At 41.7% G+C, this 25301-nt stretch overlaps 1 protein-coding gene across 1 annotated transcript in view; it reads left to right on the forward strand.

Annotated features, from left to right (window-relative positions):
* Positions 1-25301, forward strand: part of CUBN (cubilin) — a 266372-nt gene that overhangs the window by 224856 nt on the left and 16215 nt on the right. The window contains exon 60 of the mRNA XM_033403470.2: positions 17957-18165. Coding sequence (XP_033259361.2) covers positions 17957-18165 — 209 coding nt within the window. The remainder of the gene's footprint in view (positions 1-17956; positions 18166-25301) is intronic.

A 25301-nucleotide genomic window follows, 5' to 3' on the forward strand; every position in this document is an offset into this window, starting at 1 on the left:
TTCCATTTGAATATAGAAGTGAATAATGTTCTGAAAACAAACCGCTCACAAAACGAATCGCTTACTGTGAAGACTCAGAGAAACCTGGGAGGTTTTCTACAATAAGAATCCCGACTCACGGTTCAAACTCTTTCTTCCTCTTTACCCCATGCTGTGGCTGACCTTCAGCCCTCTGATAGAGAGCAGAGCTCACCTTCGCCTTCTTTACATTTGGTGTGTGATTCTTTTCATGCATTTCTTGAGGGGAACAATTAGACATTTGTGTTTTGACGGCTTCCCAATAAAACGCAGACATGGTGCAAATTGTATCAGAAAATCACTTTGCCACCTACCCTACTTAGCTGTATCAACAGTGACTTGAAAGCAAGTCTCATGGGCAGACAGAGAGCATTGCCTTAATGGAATTGCCCAAGTGAAGTGGCATATAAAACACAGAGGGCTATTTTGAAAGAAAAATTAATTTTCCTTTGGAGACTTTTTGCACAAGAGAACTTGTTTATTCGTGCCTTTAGCACAGACTTTAGACTCAAATGACACATAATTGCATAGCTCTTGCTACCTGCTTTCAAGTTGTTTTTCTTTTTCCTAATGTATTCTCACATGATCATTGAAATCATCCTAAAGTACTCCACACGGCTGTCACCTACGTGAAAGCTTCCACATTAGCCAGTGTTCCCTAACCTCATTAATATTACATTTTTCTGAGCTACAAAAAGACATTCTCCGACTTAAGGTGATTTTACTGAAGTAACACAGAAGGAATCATCTTACACCGTCAGAGGCCCCGCTCATCCATAAGCATTGGCCACTTTCAGTGAATAACTATTTTCCTCTGGTCACATGCAGAGAGCAGAAATAGGGTCTCATTCCTTGCCTCCCAGTGTGCTACCCCTGCATGCCTCTCACCTCTTCTTCACGTATAAATGCTATTGGCCACTTGGGAATATCTAAGAAGTAATTTTAAGTGATCGTTAGTGGTATTTTTTTTTCCTGAACAACCGATTGTTATCATTTTGTACTGTTTTGGTCTTACAAACCTTTCAAGACCACTCATATAAATTCACTGATCGTTCTGCATAGCTTTTCAATTTGGTTTGTTTTTTGTTGTTTATGGTGAGGAAAAGGGGAAGAAACAATAAAGAGTACGTTGAATTCTAGTGTTTATAGAATCTTTTTCTTACAGATCTATACAAAGCACTTAAACTTGGCTAATAAGATGCACTTTTCCCCTCAGTCTTGTCCATTTTAAACTGCCCTGGGCATCCTGTTAAGAGAGAAGAAACAACTTTATGGGTGGGACAGTGAATTTTAGTTTCCAAAACTGTCACTTTAGCCTGGGAGACAGTATCTTCCCTGAATAAATAATTGATGTGAAGAGGAGACCATTTTAGTCTGTGACATCTGTTTAGCTTATCTTGACCTGAACACTGGAGTTTTACAGATTCGCTATTTCGATTCCACACTTGACAATACTTTATGCACATCTGCTTTAATTTTTCCCAAGTCAGTGAAGAGCCGGCTCATACAATAATATAATTATTAGATAACTTCTCCTTGGGCATTCGTTATATTTGTATTGCTAAAGGCTCAGAACAAATTTGGGGAAAATATCCCCCTAGTTTGTCACTAATGAATTATGTGGTGAAATCAGGTCTCCTCTTTTATGGAACTTCTGCTATGAAGGGCCACCTGTACAGGATGGAAGGTAAGGAGAAAGCAAAAGCCAGCACTTCCCGGGAGCTGATACCTACCTGTGAAGTACACCTGCCTTCCCACTTTCCCCATCTCTCCTCCCCTACATGAATAATTGATCCCCGATAACTGATAACCAGCGGAGTACTCGTCCTGGGGTCTGTGAAACTCTGAAATTATCTGCAGATCTCAGCGTTTTTCTGGAGAGTATGCAACTTTCACCCGATCGTCAGTGGTGTCCATGATCCTGTGAAGCTTAAAAAGCCTTCAGTCCTATGGATTTGGCCCAAGTGGGCAAGCTCCACGGTGCAGAACTAACACTGATGAGTACCGTTTATTCTACCCACTTCTGCTTGCTGAGTTCCTGCCCCTCCTTTACCACCAGAGTCTGCTTCAGCTCTGGCTGTGCTCATCCGTGTCACTCACAGAGAATTTCAGACCTGCAAACGTGTTTTTAAGCCATCAAAGCCCCAATTTCTTCTTACTGTACTGGTCTCACGCCAGAGTGCCTCTCAGTCAGTCTGTTTTTTTGTTTTTATTTATTATTTTAAAATTTTTATTTATTTTATTTTTTTGGCTGCGTTGGGTCTTTGTTGCGGTGCACAGGCTTCTCACTGCAGTGGCTTCTCTTGTTGCAGAGCACGGGCTCAAGGCACGTGGGCTCAGTAGTTGTGGCTCATGGGCTCAGTAGTTGTGGCACGTTGGCTCACTAGTTGTGGCTCATGGGCTCAGTAGTTGTGGCACGTGGGCTCAGTAGTTGTGGCACGTGGGCTCACTAGTTGTAGCATGCGGGTTCAGTAGTTGTGGCTCTTGGACTCAGTAGTTGTGGCTCACAGGTTTATTTGCTCTGCGGCACGTGGGATCTTCCCAGACCAGGGATCGATCTCACGTCCCCTGCGTTGGCAGGTGGATTCTCAACCACTGTGACACCAGGGATGCCCCCTTTCCCAGTTCTGTTTCTCATGACAGCTTCCCACAGAGACACAGAACCTGAGTTAACCCCCCTTCCCCACCCCCAGCCAGGGGCACTTCCTGTCCTGGGCACTGCTCAAGAAAATAATAAAGCAGTTATTTCTTACTTGAATCCGTGCATCTTGGAGGATGGGTGAGAGAGGAAAGAACATTTATTCATGCAGTTATGTTCTAGGCCCAGTCAGTCTGTTTTTGATGTGCTCATCCCATTAGATACGAAACTTGTAGATACAGGATTAGATCAGGGGTTTAAACTATGTTTATTGACTGTGTTGGACCATAGTAACTAAACTTGTTTTCTTAAGTAATTATCATATAACCCTTTAGCAAAATGTCAGGGTCAAAAACTGAACTTGGCCCAGTTAGTTTTGAGGTCTGTGGGCATTTGGATCAGTGGGCTGTCAAGAAGAAAGTAAAGCATGTCTCCTTCAGGGTGACATGTCCCAGAAGGGCAAGGCCATCACCCTGGAGAAGATGGTGGTCTCAGGGACAAGAGGACGTCAGTGACCAGAGGTTCCCGGCTCCAGAGGCTGTAAATCCTGAACACATGACTGAAGCTCCGGCCCCCTGTTGCCCACAGCTCCTGGGCTGAGGATGAGGGCTACTCTCTGTATCCCTCTGCCCGGGGTATTTGCCACATAGAGAATGAGTCAGGTGGCATTAAGGTCAGACTCACAGACCCTTGCTATGAGACAAAGGCAAAAATACCAAAGCACATGTTTAACAAGGACAAAGGTAGAGACATGCCCAAACGGGCAGAGCTGTAGACCAGGGAGCAGGTGACGAGACCAATGGCTCTATTACATCATTGCCCAGTGAGATGCCTTAGGAAAGTCCTATAACTTTGCTGAGCTCAGCTTTTGTCCACTAAAAATGTTCAATTTGAAGTATTACTACATTCTATATTTTAAGAGTGCAATGGGGATGCAGTAGGTAATTTCTGTAAAGTACCTTAGACGCCAAAGAGAAAGACTGATACGGATCAGAAAGTAATATTGAAGACCTGGATTTCTGCAGGGCTCCATGACCCACCCCACCCTCTCTGTAAGGCAGAGGAGCGGGAGAGAGGGGTCATTATTATCAACAGGACGGCTCCAGGGTGCGCTGAAATCTAACCAGCAGACCCTAAAGTACATTTTATAAGTTAAAGCCAAAATCAAAAGCTAAATTCCAATAAAATTCCAAGGCCTCGCAGACACCTAGCACGTAACTGTTACTCCATCAATCCATCGATATTGGCTGTGTGAATGAATTAAAGAATAAATGGATAAATGATCCTTACTTTATAATCACATTATATTATGTATAATATGTATATGTTATACATCGTATCTAGATTCGCCTCATTCTCAATATGCAGTTGTGGTTCATATAATTCAGCTATTACTCGGGGTGGTAAATTGGATGACTTTTATCCTTAGAGAATTAGGAATACAGGGTCAGACTCAACATTCAGGTGGTGTGTCTGGTCTCTGGATTTTTACGTGCTGCCTTAACATCTGGAAACTGACTCTCAGACATGCTACAGGAAGACAGTTGGCAGTGGTGGGAAGAAGTTGAGGTGGCTCAACAGGAGTTTACTTGTAAGAGGGGCTGGAGAAGAAGGAAAGGTACACAGAAAGCTGATGCCAGTTTGGGGCCCCAAAGATGGAAAATATAACCACAGCAAACGGAGGAAAATGTAACAACATATCAAATTCAGACTTCTGGTTCTAGTTATTTTTAAATTTCACAGTTTTGGTGTTAAGTTTGGACTTTGGGAGGGGCATTCTAAAGTTCTATAGCTAAACATTAAAAAAATAAACTTAAAAACATTCAGTGACACTAAATATCGATGCGTCTATGTTGTGCTTCCTAGCAGCCTGGTGTTAGCTGCCAGACGACATTACTTTTAAAAGTACAATTGCAGTAAGGTAGTTGAATTATAAAGTGAATAATTTCCTAAGTTACTGCTCAGATAACCCTCAGTTTAGCGAATATGGGGATATTACTTGAAAGCAGTGTTGTTTGTCTGTTCTCTTAATGTCATTTGCTCCCTCTGATGAAGTCTGACAATGAGATGAGCTGAAATTGTAAACCCATTTGCAGAAAACTAGACTAAGCTTATTTCCGCTCTTTTTAAGTCTTGTAACGTTCACTGCTGATTAGGCATCCTTTGGGAGATGATGCCAAAGACAAGGTTATCTGCAGTTTCTCCTTTGTGGGTTTTACTGACAAGGGTTTTTTGCTGAGCTGAGAATGTGGGAATGTGATAAAGAAACTAACAAATGCTTAGTTCACCAAAACCTTACAAAAGCAGCAGGCAGGAGTAAAATTCCAGATCAGCCAAAAGAAAAAGAAAAGGTTTTTATGAAAATATATTCCAATATCAGTCTGTGCTCTAACCCACTCACCCCCTCCTTAAATGACCAAATTGCTGCTCCTGGTCTTGAAGGATAGGGTTGTCATTGGGAAAATGAAACCAGATGGTACTGTGAAGACCAAGCTAAGTGATAAAATTGAGTTAGTGGTAAATTATAAGGTAACACTTTGAAAAACATTGAAATAAACAAGAAGCTGGCAAGCAATTATTCTGCATAACCTAAACAACACCAGCCCTCCTAAAAATGCAACTCATCCAGCAACTGGATGTTTAAGATTAAATTATTTATAAGCATAGATTCCCTGTAATAATCATTATCCTTATTCATTGGGCCTGGCTTTAACGTAGTGTTTCCAGCAGCATAAAAGCAGACTGGTCAGCATTAAACACTGAAAAAAATTCTTTACTTGTAAACAGTTGTTTAGAGATAAAACATTATCAGGGACTATATTCTTCTCTTTGTTCTGAGATGTGAAAAATCTGCTACCTTTGTGTGGTAGCTTTAATTTCAGTTCACCCCCAGGAGAAGATGTCAAGGATGCTCAAGGCATACAGATAAGGACTGCCTGTCACTGAGCTTCCATGGGAGGGGCTTTGCCTGGATTTTCTCATCTAATCCTCACAACTACCCCTGAGACAGGGATTATCCCATTTTACAATGGAGGAACAAAGAAGTTAGGAGATTAGGTAATTTGCTTGCAGTCAAAGGGTTTATAAGAGGTAAAACCAAGCTTGGAATCAGGTAGGACCATCTCCCAAATTCATCCTTTTCCTAAAATGCCCACATCGCTTTTGTAGAGATCAGTGAACACACTCAGGACGATGAGGGATTCTGGGGGTGACTTTTCTCAAAGGCAAGTCATTTCTTTTCTAACTCTTTGGGGAGATAGAGCTACTTTTCTCCATTCTCATCTTCTCCTTTGACACTGCCTGCTTTCCAATTTGTACCTAGTCCTAAATAGTGCATTTAATTTACTGTTACTATATAAATATTGCACATAACTGCAGCAGTCACTATTTCCTCCTTCCTATAAGGAAAGGAAAAAATATTTTTTAGTAAAATATACTATTTATAAATAATATATAAATAAATTTTATTTATAAATAATATAGCATAATTATATATTTATAGTATACTTATATTTATGATACAAATATATTTTATATATTATAAATATAATATACATAAAATATATGTTTAGTATTTATATTTTAAGTAACATTTATATTTACAAATAATTTATATATATATGCATACATATACACATACAGTAAAAGCCCATTTTCTTTCCGCTATTGACAGACAAATGTCACATCTATCTTCACAGCTTTGCATGATATAATGGTAAAGAATTAGCACAATTATGTGGAGTATAATTCCATTGGAATATAAGGGTAATAACTTTCTGTATAACAAAAATCTCTAACCCCAAATGATGGCCTCCAATTTAGTAAAATTTCTTAAAATTCTATCAAAATTAAGGAATTTGGGCATTTATTTTTATGTTGTAATCCTAATTGGCATTCTCATATATTTTACTTTACAAATTGGGGAACTGAGTCACACAGAAATTAAGTGACTTGCCAGGGCCTCTTAGCAAATCTTGAGCAGAACTGGGAAAATATTCCGTCTCCACTAAATCACACTGCCACCAGAGTCATAAAATTTAAATATCAATAGCACAGTGTGCAACCTAATATATTAACGAGAACAACAAAACAATTCCATGCCTTTGTTTACATTATTAAAAACTATTGTATACTCTGGTTTGATGAATTTCATATCTTTTCTAATGCAACCTATTTTATGACAATTGAATAGCACATTGCTATTAATCCTGCTCTCTAAATAGAACAGTTTCTGATTTTTTGCTAACTTTTGACTTTGTAATTGTCAATGATGAGAGAAAGTCATTCTCCTATATAGTGTGCTGCACATTAGAGTGTCTGGAATTTTACAAATTTTTAGATTTGCTCTGCCTTCGGAAATCCAACACTCAGAGATCAGATTTTCTTAAGTAACAGAACTAACATCATTTATAATTGCAAATTTTTAGCTAAACAAGCATTTTCCTACAAAAACAAAAAAACAAAACTACCCCTTCGGCAGTGTTTTCAATCTTTTGGTGATATTTTTGGTGTTGTTCTGCTGATTGTTTCTTCACAATCAAATATGCCACAAAAGTCAACTAACTCACCTTTGAAACAGGTTAATACATAGGACCAAAAACTTGGTCCTATGCCTGTGTGTGTATCTATGTGTGTGTATGTGTATATATATATATATATATATATATATACACACACGCACACACACATATATATATACACATATACAGACATATATATAGACACACATACACATGCACATGTACATAATATGTTTATTGCATAGTAACAACTTTATAAATCAAGAAATATATGTAATCCCAAGAATTCCTTTATAAACTTAGACTAGAAAGCAAAGATCCCTCCAGTAAGAACTATCTGTATATTTTCTGTGCTTTCCTGAATTGCTTATTCAACAGTATTCACCAGCTACTTACTATGCAGGCAGTGATCTTTTCTCTGGGGATACGAAGACGAATTCAACAAGATCTCCATTTCTGAGAAGCTTACTCAATAGTCAGCAAATAATTGTAAATTCTGATAAATGCTTTTGTCAGAAGTATGTGCAGAGGACAGCAGAGGCAGAAGCGATCTGAAGTACTTCGGCATTGAGTAAAATAAAAAGGACACAGGAAAAAAAAGTTCGCGAAAGCACTGCAGGGAATGTGAACCATGAATTGTCGTTAGTGGTTTGTACATGTAGCGCAAGCTGTGGGGATAGACTGTCGAGGTTCAAACTCAGCCCTGACACATCCCAGCAAGTTTGACCTCGGACAGTTACTTATCCTCTTGATTTTCTCATCTGTAAAAGGGGCCCACTAATAGTAACTACCTCATAGGGCTGTGGGGAAGATTAAACTAGAACATTCCCTGACACTCTTTTAGCACGCACTAAATTTTAGCTATAAATCATACTCACTCGGAAGGCTGAGAAGGCCTTCGTTGGGAAAGCAGGCATTTTATGTGCAAAGTTGCAAAGTCATATCCCATTTCAGAGGCCACACACTGGCTTGCACATTGTTACTACCGCTTTGGGTTGTCAGGTAGAGAGCAGTAGGGGCTGAAACAGGACAGACAGGAGGAGGTGGACAAGGTGGGCTCTGCATCAGTTGCGGATGGAACCGTTCATCGTTTGGAGGCTGGAGAATACTATGATCTAATCAGATGTGGTGTAGGAAGCACATGCTAGCACCTGTGAGGGTGATGTTTTGAAGTAGGGGCAGCATTTTAGACAGAGAAAAATTGGGAAAGTATTGCCATCATGTAGGCAGGGGATGAGAGCAGTGACAGTGTGAAAATAAAGAAGGAACTTGAAAGGAGAAGCACTTAAGATACAGGATCAAGAGGACACAGTAGTCTTTGAACAATGAATTGAGGGAAAAGGAAAACATGATGACCCTAAGGTTTCTGGACAATATCCCGTGATACCGCTATCTAAATGTAAGTTTACAGGAGGGCCAGGTTTCATAGGAGAAAGTAATAATGTTTGGTTTTGGTGCAGAATATTTGGTGCCTTTAAGTCATCCAGCTAATGTTCAGTAGGTAGTCAGATACAAGAATGAGAAGCTCAGTAGAGAGATCAGGGCTAGAATTCTGGTCTTATTTTGCTTAGAGACAGTGTAGTGTGTAGCACATAAACGTTTGAAATGATTATATCTTCCTGGTGAATTTGGTGAATTGACTCATGTTATTCTGCAAGGTCTTTTTTTGGTTTTTGGGTTTTTTTTGCTTTAATGTCTACTTTTTCCAATTCAGTATACAGCTTCCCTAGCTTTCTTCCAGTTCATGGTATATTTTTCAATCTCTCCACTTTCAACATTTCTCTACCCCAAAGAATGTATTTGGGTTTTGTTTTACTTTGTCTTTCAGTTGGAGATTGGACCATGTTACTAATAAAATTACTAACATTATTGGATTTAAATAGACCACCGTATTGTTTTCTGTTTGTTCCATATGTTCTTATGTTTCTTTAGCCATCTTTGTGTTTTTACCTTTTCTGAATTAATCAATTGTCACTCTCTTTTAAAAATCATTACTGTCCGGGCGGCGGGACAGGCGGGCGCGGAGGTCGCCTGTGCTGGGCTGCGTGCAGCGAGGCTCCGGCGCCTCCGCGGAGCATCGCGGATCGGGGGAGCATCGCGGGTCCGGGGAGCATCGCGGGTCCAGGGAGGGGCGGCGCCGGCCCTGAAGCCTTGAGAACACGGCTAGGCAGCCGTAGTTCAACGGGGAGCTGGCCTAATGGGAGCTAGGCGCCTGCTGGCGTCTCAGTTCTTGGTGGGCCCGGGAGCCCGCGGTGGCCAGGCCGGGGACGACAGCAGGTAGGAGTGAGCCACTGGTGTGGTGACGAGCAGGGAAGGGAGGACACTGGCTGTCGGCCTGTGAACCCAGGCAAGAAGCAGCAGCCGACACAATCCAGACCCGGGTCCGTGGGCCCAGCTCGGTCCTGGGCGGCCGGTCGGTGGAACAATCCAGACCCGCAGGTGTGGCTCTTGTCACTCTAGGACTGGCTTCGGGACAGATCCTGCCGCTGAGCCCGGGGCGCCGTCCTCAGTTCCCCGGGAGAGTGGAGTGGAGACCGGGGTGTGCGCGACTCAGCACTGCGGCCACGCACGTCCAGGCCACCGGCAAGGGCAGTGGGGAGCCTGGGGTAGTGGTGGCCTTGGGAGTGTCCTCCGATGGCAAAGAACCTGCAGGCTTCTCAGATAACTTCGGTGTAGAACGTCGCTGCGTTGAAAGGCAGTTCTGTGTGCTTTTCCCCCCTTGGCGTATATCAGCAGTGCTGAGGCAGCAGGTGTGATGCAGGAGCGCGAGCAGAGACCGTTTGGAATCCCGAGACTCCGGGGAAACTAGAGGGGACAACCAGCCTAGGGAAGAGGGCCCTCGCCTCAGGGCCCTAATCCTGGCTCCAGCGGGGGGCCTGAGGGGAGCTGCAAAGTCTTCTGGGCGAGCAGAGCCCCCAGTCCTGAGCTGTTCTTCGCTGTGTTTGGGTCATCTCCCTCCATCCAAAGGGAGAAATCTAGAAGAGGTTTAAGAATCAGTGCTTTAAGAATGTGGATCTCGCAGCTGAAACCTTGGAACACGTGTTTTCAGCACAAGGTGTTAAAGTTAAGGGAAGGATTTAATGCCTTTTCAAGGAGGGTGTCTCCATGTGGGCAGAACTAGAGAATAAATGGGTCTTGAATAAAGAAAACAAAAATAAATAAATAAAAATCATTACTTATATAGTCAGTTACTCTTAGGGATTATAACATTCACCTTTGACTCATTAGAATCTAATTTAAAACTAGTCCTGTTTTTGGGGGGGTGGGTACGCGGGCCTCTCACTGTTGTGGCCTCTCCCGTTGCAGAGCACAGGCTCCGGACGCGCGGGCTCAGCGGCCATGGCTCACGGGCCCAGCCGCTCCGCGGCATGTGGGATCTTCCAGATCGGGGCATGAACCCGTGTCCCCTACATCGGCAGGTGGACTCCCAACCACTGCGCCACCAGGGAAGCCCTAAAACTAGTCCTTTTACCATATCATGATAAATGCAACATTTTAACTCCATTAATCTACTTCCTGTCTTCCGTGCTGTTAATATCAATTATTTAAATTCTATATACGTTTTAAGCATATAAAATGTTTTTATTGTTTCAGTTAGTAATTATGTATACTTACCATTGCTTTTGTTCTTTCTTCCTGAATTTCTGGGCTTCCATCTGAGATCAGTTTATTTCTTTTTGAAGAACTCCCTTTAGTGTTTTTTTTTTATTTATTTATTGCAAATCTTCTAGTAAAAATGTCTTTTGGTTTTTGTTTTTCTGAAAATGGCTTTATTCTGTCTTAAATTTTGTGGGATTTTTTCTCTGAATACAGAATTCTAGTTTGGCAGTTATTTCCATTCAGCACTTTAAGATGCTATTTCATTGTCATCTGTGTTCTGTCATCTTGGCGAGAGAGTCCTTATGGAGTACTTTCTGTGCTATCCACACTTGGGACACCCTCACCCTGGTCATTCCATTGTGGTGTGCGGTATTCTACAATGAGCTATCACTCGTGTGTGTGTGTGTGTGTGTGTGTGTGTGTGTGTTTTAGCCATTCTGATAGAAATGTATTCATATCATTATGGTTTTAATTTACATTTCCCTAATGGTGAACAATTTTCATGTGCTTTTTTGGTCATATGTATATCCTCTTTGGCGAAATAGATGTTCATAATTTTTTCTCATTTTTTAATTGGATTACTTGTTTTTCCACTATTGGGTTTTGAGAGTTCTTCATATATTCTCAGTAGTAGTCCTTCCTCAGGTACATGGTCTGCAAATATTTTCTCCCAGTCCATAGCTTGCCTTTTTGTCCTCTTAACAGGGCCTTTCTTAGAACAAAAGTTTTTAATTTTGAAGAAGTCCAGCATATCAGTTTCTCCTTTTATGTATAGTGTTTGGATAACAAGGCTAAGAACTCTACCTATCCTGAGGTCTCAAAGATCTTCTACTTCGATTTCTTCTAAAAGTTTTATGGTTTTACATTTTTCATTTATGTTTACGATCCATTTTGAACTAATTTTTGTTCAAGGTCTGAGGTTTAGATTGGACCTAATTTTTGCCCCTGGATGTCCAATTTCTCTATCACCATTTGTTGAAAGACTACCCTTCCTCCACTGAATTGCTTTTGCATCTTTGTAAATAATCACTTGGACATATTTGTGTGGACATATTTCTGGGTTCTTTATTCTTTTCCATTGATCTGTTTGTCTAACACTCCACGAGTATCATACTATCTGGATTACTATAGCTGTATAGTAATAGGTAGATTGATCCTTTCCAGTTTTTTTTTTTTTTTTTTCAGTACGCGGGCCTCTCACTGTTGTGGCCTCTCCCGTTGCGGAGCACAGGCTCCGGACGCGCAGGCTCAGCGGCCATGGCTCACGGGCCCAGCCGCTCTGCGGCATGTGGGATCTTCCCGGACAGGGGCACAAACCCGTGTCCCCTGCATCGGCAGGCGGACTCTCAACCACTGCGCCACCAGGGAAGCCCGATCCTTTCCAGTTTATTCTTCTTTGTCAAGATTGTTTTAACTATTCAAGAGCCTGTGACTTTCTATGTAAATTTTAAAATAAGTTGTTTGTTTGTTTTGTTTTGGTTGGTTGGTTGGTTTTTATTAAGACTTTATTTTTTACAGCAGTTTTAGATTTATAGCAAAATTGAGGGGAAGGTACAGAGATTCCCCTTATGCCCTCGCCCCTCACGTGCACAGCCTCCACCATTGACCACATCCCCACCAGAGTGAGACATTTGTTACAACTGATGATATTCAGTGAAGCATCATAACCACCCAACAGCCATAGTTTGAGTCACAGTTCACTCCTGGTGTTGTACATCCAATGGATTTGGACAAATGTGTAATGACGTGCATCCAACGTTATGGTATCTTACAGAGTATTTTCACTGCCCTAAAAATCCTCTGTGCTCTGGCTGTTCATGCCTCCCTCCCTCCCTCCCCCCAACCCCTGGCGACCACTGATTCTTTTACTGTCTCATTAGTTTTGCCTTTTCCAGAATGTCATCTAGTTGGAACTGTACAGTATGTAGCCTTTTCACATTGGCTCCTTTCACTTGGTAATATGCACTGAGTTGCTCCCATGTCTTTTCATGGCTTGATAGTTCATTTTCTAGCCCTGAATAATATTCTATTGTCTTGACGTACCACAGTTTTAAAATAAGCTTTTTTAAGTCAACAGAAAAATCTTGCTGGGGCTTTGGTAGGAATTACTATGAAAGCTGTGCATCATCTGGGAAATAACTGGCATCTTTACTAGGCTGAGTCTTCCAGTCCGTGAATACGTACGTCTCACCATTTATTTAGGTCTTGAATTTCTTTCATCACTTGGTAACTTTCAGCACACAAGTTCTGTATACATTTCAGTAAGTGTATACCTAAGTATTTTATTTTCTTTAGAGCAATTGTATTTTTAACTCTGGTTTCCACACATGCATTGTGAGTTTATAGAAATGTGATTGCTTTTGTGCCTTGTTCTTCCATCCTGGATTCTTGCTGAACTCATTTGTTAATCTAGGAATTTTTATGTAGATTCCTTGGGATTTTCTGCATCTGCAGATAGTGGCAATTTTATTCCTTCCTCTCCAGTCTGTATTTTTTTTTCTTGTCTATTACAATGGCAAGAGTTTCCAATACTTTGTTGAATAGTGGTGAGAAAAATGTCCTTGCCTTGTTCCTAACCTTAGGAAGAAAGCATTTAGTTTTTCACCATTAAGTATCATGTAAGCTATATGGTTTTTGTAGATGCTCTTAATGAAGTTGAGAAAAGTCCCTTCTATTCCTAGTTTGCTGAGAGTTTATGTCATGATGTGTGTTGGATTTTGTCACATCCTCTTCTTGCATCAGTTGACATGATTATATCATTATATATTGCTTAATAAGTCATTTTTAAAATCTCAAAGTTGGTGAGAATGATTTTCATGAAACGCCATAAGACTATTAATGCATACATAGGGTGTTTTCAGTAATACCAAAACAATGCAAAATAAATTAAAAGTTAATTATATAATTTTCCCGAGTTCTTTATACATTGCATTGCTCTTTTACTTGTGACTATAGCTCCTGATTAACTGCTGAGATTACCTTTCTTTTAGTATTTCAGTTTTATGCTTCCCAAATATTACCAGACTAAGTACACATTCTAAGTTAAATTAGGCTGGGTCTCAAATTAGGATGTTTAAAGTGAGGCAAATTGAGTGACATTACTGAAAACAAACAGAAAAACATAACTCAGGTTACAAAAGCCATTAAGAAATGTTTTCCTTGCAGATATAAATATGATACTTAAAAGGTGGTGCATGTTTAAGGTTAGGGAGTAGAGAATAATAACTCCAATTCACTTTTAGCAAAAAAGACAAGACATGTTCATCTGAAGCTTAGTTGAACTTTTTAAATGAATTCACTGCTTTAGGGCAGCTGTCTACTGTAGCTTTGAAAATCACAGCAAGATTTACTCAAAGAAAGGATTATGGAACTCCCATTTCCCTAAGGAACCAGCCTTAAATGCATTTGTGTTCTGTTTCCTGTGCTTCAGTGCCGCTTCCTTCAACTACATTCAGCTACAGCCTGAAGCCCTAGCTGGCTCACTGGGGAACAGGAAAATGCCTGAAGTCAGGCCGATTGTTATCTGAAAGTACAGCTAGCCAGCCACCACCTGTCCAAGTAGCGGTTGTCCAGGGATGGACATGGACATCTTTTATTTGACTATTTATTCATATAATATTATTCATATAGAATATGAGTTGTATAATTCACTCATATAATGTTATACTTCAGTTATTTGACTATTTTAGCCAGGACTATCTGATGATAATTTTAGTTCTCCTTTATTTTTTTACTTGTATGTATATTTTATGAGTTCATCAATGTGCTCTATTATAGTTTGATAATTCAAAAAAGCTATTTTTGTATTTGTCAGCTATTGCCACAATAATGCTGTATAACAAATGATCCAAAATGCGGTGGCTTATACCTAGAATATTATTTTTATCACTTATGGGTCAGCAGGCCAGTTTGCCTGCCTGTTCCAGGATGCAGGTTGACTGTGCTTGGCCTACAGTACAGCCTGGAGTCAGGTCTGCTCTCCACACAGGTACCCAGGGTGTGAGCTCTTGGTGGATCACAGGAGGACAAAACTCCAAGCCAAAAAACATAAGCACATTTAAGGCCTCTTCCTACTCCATGACCATTAATATTCCATTGTCTCAAGCAAGTCATATGGTGAAACCTAACATCAAGTGACAGAAAATATACAGCTAAGTCACCTACCTATGAGTGAACTCTGTTCCGAGAATGCATTCGTAAGTCCAATTTGTTTGTAAGTCCAACAAAGTTAGCCTAGGTACCCAACTAACACAATCAGCTATGTAGTACTGTACTGTAATAGGTTTATAATACTTCTCACACAAATAATACATTAAAAAAACACAAAAAATGAAACATCTTTAATCTTACAGCACAGTACCTTGAAAAGCACAGTAGTACAGCACAACAGCTGGCGTCCAGAGGCTGGCATTGAGTGAACAGGCAAGAAGAGTTACTGACTGGAGGAGGGAGAGGAGGTGGGAGATGGTAGAGCTGAAGGATCACAGCAATAGGAGATGGAGGGCAAGCTGCCATTTCGCTCACACCTGACGTTGATGCAATGCACGTTCGCATCTTTGAAAGTTTGCAACTTGAAGTTTCGTATGTAGGGGACTTACTGTACTCTGTCCATTCTGGGGCCCTGGAAAGAGAGATTCTGAAAAGTTAGGAATCATGCAGTCTCCCACTCAGTCTATGCCAGTGCACACCAGCGATCTGCAGATCCTTGCTCTGGGTTTCCTGAAGGGAGGGTATCTCTGTCTTAGGGCGTTAGTAGCAGTAGTAGCAATAATAGCTGCAGCAGTAGTCTCGTCTACTGAGTGTGTATAATGGCACTCTTGGTGCCCAGTACAATTGTCATTCTGCCCTTATTAACTTAGTAGCAACAATTAATAAGCAAGGGCTGATAAAACATATAGCTTGAATTTTTAAAAATAGCATTTAGTTTTTGCAGCTGATGCGTCAGTAGAATAAAGCCCAGTGGTCTGGTTTTCCTACATGCAGACCTCCAGCTCTGCACTGCCCCTTGCCTCCGCCAGCCTGGACCACAGCGGTGTCCTTGGGCCTGGCTTCATCTCCTCCAGGCCCTCCCTTATGTGTAAACGTGACTACCAGATGCATCTCTAGGTCAGACTTGACGAGAAAGTGCATTCATTCTGACCCTACCTCTCCTCTGATCAAAAACCTTTCTAGTGGATCCCTATTACCCAGAGAATAAAGTCTAAAGGTCAAATTCTATACGTGTAAATTCTTGTCCACTTAACCTTTGGTTACGAGGTCTTTCAACCTGGACTTGCCAATACCAGGCAAGTCTACATGGTCTCGTCCTATTTATCCTTTAAGATGCAGATCAACTGTCACCTCCGCCTTGAACATTCTAGGTCCTCTTAGCCTGAAGTAATCTCCCTTTCTTGCAAAACTCACAAGACTTTTCCTGCCTCTTTCATGGCACCTATCATTTTCTAAATTGTATCATTATTGTTGATTTACGACTTACCACTGCTATTAGACTACCATTCATCTTCTCCCATCTCAGTACTAAATAAAAAAATAGATAACTAGTAAGAACCTACTGTATAGCACAGGGAACTCTACTCAGTACTTGGTAATGACCTATATTGGAACAGAACCTAAAAAAGAGTAGACATGTGGATGTGTATAACTGATTCACTTTGCTGTACAGCAGAAACTAACACAGCATTGTAAATCAACTATACTCCGATCAAAATTATTTTAAAAAATACTAAATGTATTTCCTTGGCAATATTTAATAGATAAATAATTTTCTCAATTCATTAATACCCTGAGTAATTGTTCTTCCCTGCTAGGCATGTCAGTAAGCTTAAGTGGTTGCCTTAGGTAGCAATCAGTCCACACTGGAGTGAAAACTGTGCAAACCCCACTTCTTCATCTTGCAGGCCTGTTTCATAGGAGCAGAGTCATGAGCATTGCTTTGGTTTCAGAATAATTTTGTTCTAGATGCCATCTATGGATATGTCAGGAACTGGGCCTTCGGAAGCATTTCAACTCCAGGAAACTTCGGACTGTGCAAATACTCTGTAGTTTTACTTGACTTAGAAGCTATGACAGGTTAGCCTGACCTCCTAAGTAAGGCACCTATCCTGGAAAACGCTCCGCGCATTTGATATCCTTTGCATCCGAGGTCGGCAGCCATTGTTTGCCTTTCCTGCCAAGAGCGTTTCCTGAATCATAGCGCCCCCTAATGTTGAAATCAACCCTTTCACTTTTAACAGATCAAGTAAATGGAATGAGACTGTGAATTTAACTGCGGAACTTGCAATGACGCACGTTTGTGTAGAATGCAAGCTTTATGAATACTCTTTTGAACGCCTATTTCATCTCTATTCCTACCAGGGCTGTTCTGAGCTTAATTCATCCTCATGTATATCTTTCGAAATTGTCAGTGAAGTTTTTCTTCCTTACCAAGGCATCACCTTAGGCTGTGGAGTGGAAGAAACTAAATCCCGTGCTCTGAGGAGTTTGTGCCGTATTTTTTTTCATAGTTGAGTATTGAGAGTATTCTTTATCTCTCTTTTGTATTTTTATTCTGAATTTCAGAGTTTTTATTTCAAAGTAGATATTTTTCTCCACTAAAGTTCCTCTTCTTCAGCTTCCCCTTATTTTTGGAAAAGAAAAAATTCAAATGCAGAGTACAGTTCAATATAAAGTGGATTGTAGTGTTATATGCCTCTCATCCTCCTTCTACCAGATTATTTAAATAAAAGATTTGTTGAGAACCAGTTTTCTTGGGATGTTGGGTAAAGTCTTCTTAATTTCAGTTTTCAGTCTGATAGCGTTCATAAAAGCAGAACATAAAGGTAAAACGGGTTCACAGTTTCCATCAGTTTTTTTATGCAAAATACTTTGTATAAAATTGGATTTTTCAAGAATAGGAAAAAGCTCCAATAAATCCCATCAAGAGTTCCAAAAATGCATATAGAACCCTATCTGTTTACCCACTTTTCTAGGCAGCTAGATGTGAGCTGGTAGAGATTGGTGGATTGGTGGTTGAAGAGGAAATAATAGCGAAGAAACTAAGATGAGGGGCAGCAGTCTGATAATGTTCATCAAAGTGTGACAGAAAAAAGAAACGATATTATTTTTAAAAACCCTCCTCATAAAATTTCAGTTCCAGTCTCTTTGCTCTGCATCGTGATGTGTCTTTTTTTTTTGAACACAGGGCCTCAGCAAGGATGTGGTGGTTATCTGACACGTTCAGATGGTACCTTTGCCTCTCCTGATTCTGATTCGAATGGAAGATATGACAAGAATTTAAACTGCATATGGTTCATGACTGCCCCTGTAAACAAACTAATTAGACTCACCTTCAACACATTTGCTCTGGAGGCAGCAACTAGTTTGCAAAGATGCATTTATGATTACGTCAAGGTAAGGCTATTATGTTTCTTAACAGAGTCTTCTAATACAGACTTTTTCATGGTGTATTCCAGTTTGTACCACACAGGAAGTCCTGAAAGTTGTGAGTGCTGATAATTTTTACAGAAGAGCTCTCTCTCTCTCTCTTTTTTTTTTTTTTTTTTTTGCTGGACGTGGGCCTCTCACTGTCGTGGCCTCTCCCGTTGCGGAGCACAGGCTCCAGACGCGCAGGCTCAGCGGCCATGGCTCACGGGCCCAGCCGCTCCGCGGCATGTGGGATCTTCCCGGACCGGGGCACAAACCCGTGTCCCCTGCATCGGCAGGCGGACTCTCAACCACTGCGTCACCAGGGAAGCCCCGCTGATAATTTTTAAAATGACCTTTTCTTCAGTGATATAATGTATAATATTGCAGATGCTCTATCTTCACATCAAAATAATCTTTAATACAAATGACTCAACATGTTTGTGCAGCTTCTAACATTAGCTTTAAGATTTACTGTTCCTCCAAGCCTTGTCAAGAGATGATCTATGGGAAGATAGGTTGTGTGGAAAGAGGTACTCAAAGGATCTTTGGCAAAGTCTAAAATAAATGACAGTGTCTGTATGCAAATCATCACTCCTTACTTTATTTTCAAAGTTTGTATATTTACTTATATTACTTTTAGATGTGAAAAATATCTTAGTTCTGAAGTCCCATTAGAAGTAAATCAAGAAAAGTTTCCATTTTTAAATGACTCTTTAATATTAAATCATTGCATCTCTCAGGCTATATGCACTCAGCTTAAAAGTGCTAAGGAACATCAACCAGTGTAGACCGCTACACTCCTGGGGGAAGACATCAAGTAAAGCAGCATTTCCGCTCACAAGGAGCTTAAATCTGATTGCAGAGTTAAGGGATGACACATGCAAGTCAACACTAGGTAGTTCAGGAGAGTCAGTATGCAAGTGCATTGGGCACAGGCTTGAAGCCATGTGCAAGGTTAAAAGGGAGGATGATTCATGATCATCTGCTGTGAACAAGAAAGACTTCATAGAATGAGGGGACACTTATTCAAGTCGGGAGGGAGGGCATTCTAAGCAAGGCGAACATACAAAAAAGGCATTGAAGTGGAAAGAGTGAAGAGGCTGGCTTTATCAGAGCAGAATATTGTTAAAGCGGAACAAGAAAGAAGACTGGCTAAGTGGAGAAGTATCCAGATTGCACAGGATCTTGAAAGTCAGGCTAATGGCATTTAGATTTTAGGCAGCTGGAAATAAGGAGTGATTGCGGGTTTTCCACTGAGTGGTAAGTTGAGAGCAGTATGTAAGAAAGATGACTCTGGAATCAGCATTCTGGGTGGATGGTCAGGGGAGACTCTGGAGTTAAGACCCCAGAAAGAAGTTACCGTTAGGTAAGAAGGGTACAGAGACGGTGCAGATGACAACCTTGGTGTGAGAGAAACTTTTAAGTTCAAAAATTATCTTAAATTTTACAGAAATTGGTTTTAAAAGTAAGAGAAGGAAAAGTCATAGAAAAAATACACATTTGAGCACTTCATTACATATAGACTGCCTTACGTTTTCACTGTGAAAAGAACCAAGCTGGGAAGACCAAAAGAATGTCAGTACCGGGACTTCCCTGGCGGGCGGGCCAGTGGTTAGGATTCCACCCTTCCACTGCAGGGGGCATGGGTTCCATCCCTGGTCTGGGCCTGAGAATGTTAGTACTCTTAGGAGGAGGCCATGGGTTTTTAAGTATTGGTTCAGTCTGGGTGACAGCAGAGCAGACAAGTGAAATTTCCCCGGGGCAGAGAATGGGAGGAGCCTGAGCAAGAAGACAGCAGCCCAGACGGGAGGCATCAAAAGAGCATTTCTTGCGGTACGCGGGCCTCTCACTGCTGTGGCCTCTCCCGTTGCGGAGCACAGGCTCCGGACACGCAGGCTCAGCGGCCATGGCTCACGGGCCCAGCCGCTCCGCGGCATGTGGGATCCTCCCGGACCGGGGCACGAACCCGTGTCCCCTGCATCGGCAGGCGGACTCTCAACCACTGCGCCACCAGGGAAGCCCCAAAAGAGCATTTCGTACATCAGGAGAGAGATGCTGTCTTTGAGAGAGGCTGCATGGCGCTAGAAGGCCTGGCTCCCACTCAACTCCAGGAAAGGTACAGCGTGAGGCAGCCAGAGAGGACAAAGCAGAGGCAGGAGGAGAAACAGACGCGTCATTGGAAGACATGGACAAACCAGGAATAATGCAGTTACCATGGAAGGCGAGGGAGAAAACTCTTTACCAAGGATGCACGGTCAGTGCTATTAAGTTGTAAATTAGAAGCCAAGAAAGGTGAAGATAAAGAAAAAATTCATTAGATAGGATGACAACCATTTAAATAAAGTGTTGGCACAGAAGCCAGATCAGAGGGAGTTCAGGAAGGACTGCAGATAACAAGGAATGTCCGTTCGGGTTGAATTCTTCTTGTCTGAAATGAGACCAAAGGGGCCAGAGCAGCAGTGAGCTGAGGTTCAAGACTATTTGAGCACTACCTTGATTTTACAGAAGAGTAACAGGCTTTTGAGGCAGGTAATATGGACTCAAACCCAGCGTAACCGTACCAATCTTGCAAGGCTGTTTTGAGCATAGAGAGTATTCAGCACTGTGCCTGACATATAATTTGTAAATAAATTTCTTTCCTTTTTCCCCCTTTGGGTAATATGAGGGCTATAGAATCTCCTTTTTAAAAAATATGATGAATAATTAAGTTAGATATACATTATTACAAATACAAATTCATGTGGGATGTTTAGAATATGGTCCTGCCAGGGGAAGGGCTGATTGGATTTATTTGCAAGATTCATTTCTATGTCTGATTTGATAATATAATCAAAAGAGCTATTGGGAGTTCCCTGGCAGTGCAGTGGTTCAGGCTCTACGTTCTCACTGCTGAGGGCCCGGGTTCGATCCCTGATGGGGGAAACTAACTAAAATCCCACAAGCCGCGTCGGGTGGCCAAAAAAAATTACAAAAATAAGTAAAAGAACCATTAATTTTCTAAATGTCCTCAAGCTATTTAGGATAGACATAGCAATATTGAAAACAAGGAGTTATCCTCTAGCTTCAATATAAAATGTCCTTTTTTAAAAAAGAAATTCTGTTCAAATCTGCTTTTGTTTTCCTTTTTGGGAAAGCAGTTTCCCTCAGTTGGCAACTTCTCCAGCTTATACTAAACTGGCAGATCACCGAGCAGTTCTTGGAATGTGAGGCCGGGAGGTACCTTTATTAAAGAGATTCTCTGTGATAAATGGGACAGTTGACTCATTTGAGACTGTTTCTTAGAGATTATAATCAAATCACTTTTTTAGAAAAGTTAATTTAATTCTGTAGGTAGATATACAGGTGAAAACATGCCAAGTCCATTATTCATTATTGTTTTCGAAAGGGTTGACTTGGAAAGCCGTTAAGATAACTGCAGTGGGGAAATTCCCTGGTGGTCCAGTGGTTAGGACTCAATGCTCTCACTGCTGAGGGCCTGGGTTCAATCCTTGGTCAGGGAACTAAGATCCTGCAAGCCGTGCAGTGTGGCCAAAAAAACAAAGTGAAAAACAAAAACAAAAAACAACAACAAAAAGATAAACGCGGTAAATAGGGAATTGTGTATTTCACTGAGCAACTGCTGTTGAAATGGACATCACATGCATTCCATGAAGAGTCACGTGACATGATTGTATGCCAGGCATTGTGAGATAAGTTTCCTCACGGAGCTGTAAGTGGACGAGACTGACAACATGACAAAGCCAATGAACATGAACGACACCGAAAAGTAGAGCAGAAGAGGGTATGAGTGACGTTACTCCGGGGTTCAGAAGGGCTTACTGGATGGATGGCTGAGCTGGGTTTCAGAGGAACAGCACAGAAGTGTGCTTCCCGTGGGGTGCGGGAGACTGGCCACCATGGGGAGGGGGGTAAGGAGGGGCGGGAGCTGCCTGCCGTATGCCCAGCAGTTCAATCGTTGCTCTGTGGAGCACAGTGAGTGAGACAGCAGCGGGGGCTCCCGACCAGGACCGTAGCCGACGTTGCTGTGCCAGCGAACGTGGGAACTGGCAGAAAGGAGGCGCCTCCTGCCTAGCACTGCCCAGCTTCTTCTCAATGCAATCAGTGCCCCTTGGAATAGCCAGTATTTTCTAATGATTCTTTGACCATCTGAAGTGAAAGGTCATCTATGCCATAGCCTAGCCATATACATAATTTCAATTTATAATTATGCTAAATACAATGAAAAGGAGAAATAAAAGGAAAGCCCGTAGAATACTGTGTATTTCAATATGTAAATGCTCTGATACAGCTATGCTAAGTCACTAGATAAAGCAGTCAGATTCTTCTAATATGTGGACTTGTGGCAATGCACAGGCATACATTTAAAGTGCTACGGGGTAGCTCTGTTTGCAACTGAAATGCCAATAGCAGCGCCCGTCCACAATATGAATTTCCAGAATGGTGGAAGACTCAAACCAAATGGTTCTAAACAGAACAAACTACAGACTTCCCTCAACTTACGCAATAGTTGCCTTCTTGGAAATTTGGTATATATTAAAACTGTGCAAAATATGTTTGTGTTTATATACAGAATGGGCTTAGGTCCTGGGATAAAGAATTTTAAACAGTTTCATTACACACATGTCTGGTGGGACATTCATAGGTACGTAGGACCTAGAATAAATCTTCACTTTGCAGACGCGTCCTGAATTTTGATGGGATTCCGCAGCGTGGCTTCTAGGTGCTAAACGCCAGCTATAGCCTCAAACTATTGTGATGAGCCCAAAACACCACACTTGTGCAAAACACTCCCTAGGGGATGGTACTGTTCCCATGGAAAACTTCTGTCTTAACCCACTGGGCTTAACCATTCAGTCTGTGATCGGCCGTGGGAGGAGAGCTGTCCATCCCTGGGGATGCGTCAGCAGTTATGGAGGCATCAGATCCTTATCCTTATGGGGTAGTACCTACTGTTCATTCATTCCATAAATGTTAATTTGAGCACCTACTATATGCCAGACACCGGAAAAGAGCATTGAGATTACATAATAGTCATATTAATAATATTAATGATTTCATACGATAATACTACTTTTTATTGTTATATAAAAATTCCTGCAGTTAGAGGTGATTCTCGTCATTGCCCCTTAGGGGACCTGCCTGAGATCACTGGCACCAAGAAAACATTTTCCCAAAAAGTTTCTGTAAAGGATCAGAGTTCAACCCCAAACCTAAAAAATCACTCTCTGCTCTCATTCTCATCCCAAATTATGCCCAGGCCTGCTGTCCAGTGGACCCTGTCAGAAGTCCCACAGTACAATCAAAGAATTCATGAAGACACTCTGAGATGCAATGTAGAGATGCTTCAAATAAGACTATCAGAATTCTCCCGTTATCACATTCCCAGGGAAATGTTAAACGATAAAGTCCTAAGGAAACTAATGTCTAAAATTACGGAGTTAAATTTTTTTTCAATTTATTTATTTATTAATTTATTTATTTTTGGCTGTGATGGGTCTTTGTTTCTGTGCAAGGGCTTTCTCTAGTTGCGGCGAGCGGGGGCCACTCTTGATCGCAGTGCGTGGGCCTCTCACTGTCGTGGCCTCTCGTTGCGGAGCATAGGCTCCAGATGCGCAGGCTCAGTAGTTGTGGCTCATGGGCGCAGTTGCTCCGCGGCATGCGGGATCTTCCCAGACCAGGGATCGAACCCATGTCCCCTGCATTGGCAGGCGGATTCTCAACCACTGTGCCACCAGGGAAGCCCTGGAGTTAAATTTAAAAAGAATTAAAGCCCAGTATCAAAGCCTATTGCCTTCATGCATTAAAAGTTCATAGAAATTAAAACCCCAAAATGTCCTTCCCTACTTCCTTTAGCTGCTCCAGTCGATGGCTGAGCACAGGAGAGGATGTGGCAGAAGGTGTAGTCAGAGGCTCTCTTCCACTAGATTATTTGTGCAATTCCTTCTGGGCCTTAACTAGATTCTAATATGTGCCACTGTTAAAGAGGTTTACAAGCCGAGAAAACACAAAATTCCTCTCAGCACTTATCTGCGTCCACAAGACTTAAGACTTAGGACATAATTCAAGCCCCGGGCCCAAAGCCGTCATGGCAGCAGTGTGTGCTCCCGGAAGGCACTACGCAGCGGCTGGTGACGGTGCCGGTCCCGGCACCATTTACCTCCTAGTGCGCGTAGGGTTTCGCATCAGCAGCGTTGCTTAGGGTTCCTCCTGCCATTCTCTATAAAGCCACCCTGCTCAAGGTCATGGTGGAGGCGTCAGGGATGGGAGAGCAGGGGAAGAAAATCCTGGCCTCGGTTACACAGAAGGCCAGGAGCCTCCGTCAGCTGTCTTATTTCAGCTCCATTAGGAGAAGTTTTATGGTAGCAGTGAGTGAACTAATGCAAACGCCAGCTCGAGGCCGGGCATGTAGGACATTTCCTTCTATCGTCCTGACCAGTCACCTATTTAAAACCCACATCAGATCTTACAGCTCACGTAGGAGAAGATACAAAGTCCTTCGCGTGAAGTGTGGGAAACGTCAGTCTTGTCCCAGTGAACTTTCCCAGTCCCATCTCTGTTCTCTCACCCTGATCTCCAGGTTGGTCACCGTGTGAGCAGGTGTTGACACATGCCAGGCCGTTTTTATTTCCGTGGCCTTCCATACCTTGTCCATCAGGGTGGGATGCCCTTCCTCTCTTCTAGGTCTGGAAGGTCTCTACTTACTTTCAAATACCAGTTCAAATGTCCGTGTGAGGTTTGTCCTGGCTCGATCATCTGGGTTACCCTGATACATTGAATTTTTCTCCTGTAGCACTTACGTTTCTCTATTTTATGTATAATTCACACACACATATATTTAATTTATGAATCTCTCCCTCTCATTATTCGTGAGTCAAATTAGTGTCTGGAAAGTGCTTTATGCATCCCTGTATACACAGAACCTTGGTTGGAGGCCTGGCACACAGTACATAGAATAAAAATGCTTGCCAATATAACGTGATTATAGAGGCAGCAATGGTTATAAAATTTTAACTTGTTTACCAGAAAAGGTACATTACCTAAAACTTGGCAAATCTGCTCTTCTATAAAATGAGGGGATTAGATCACTCAACTCTCTGGTTTCTTTTGGCTTTAAAATTTTA

Source organism: Orcinus orca, chromosome 2, assembly GCF_937001465.1.
Source record: "Orcinus orca chromosome 2, mOrcOrc1.1, whole genome shotgun sequence".
Classification (NCBI taxonomy): Eukaryota; Metazoa; Chordata; class Mammalia; order Artiodactyla; family Delphinidae; genus Orcinus; species Orcinus orca.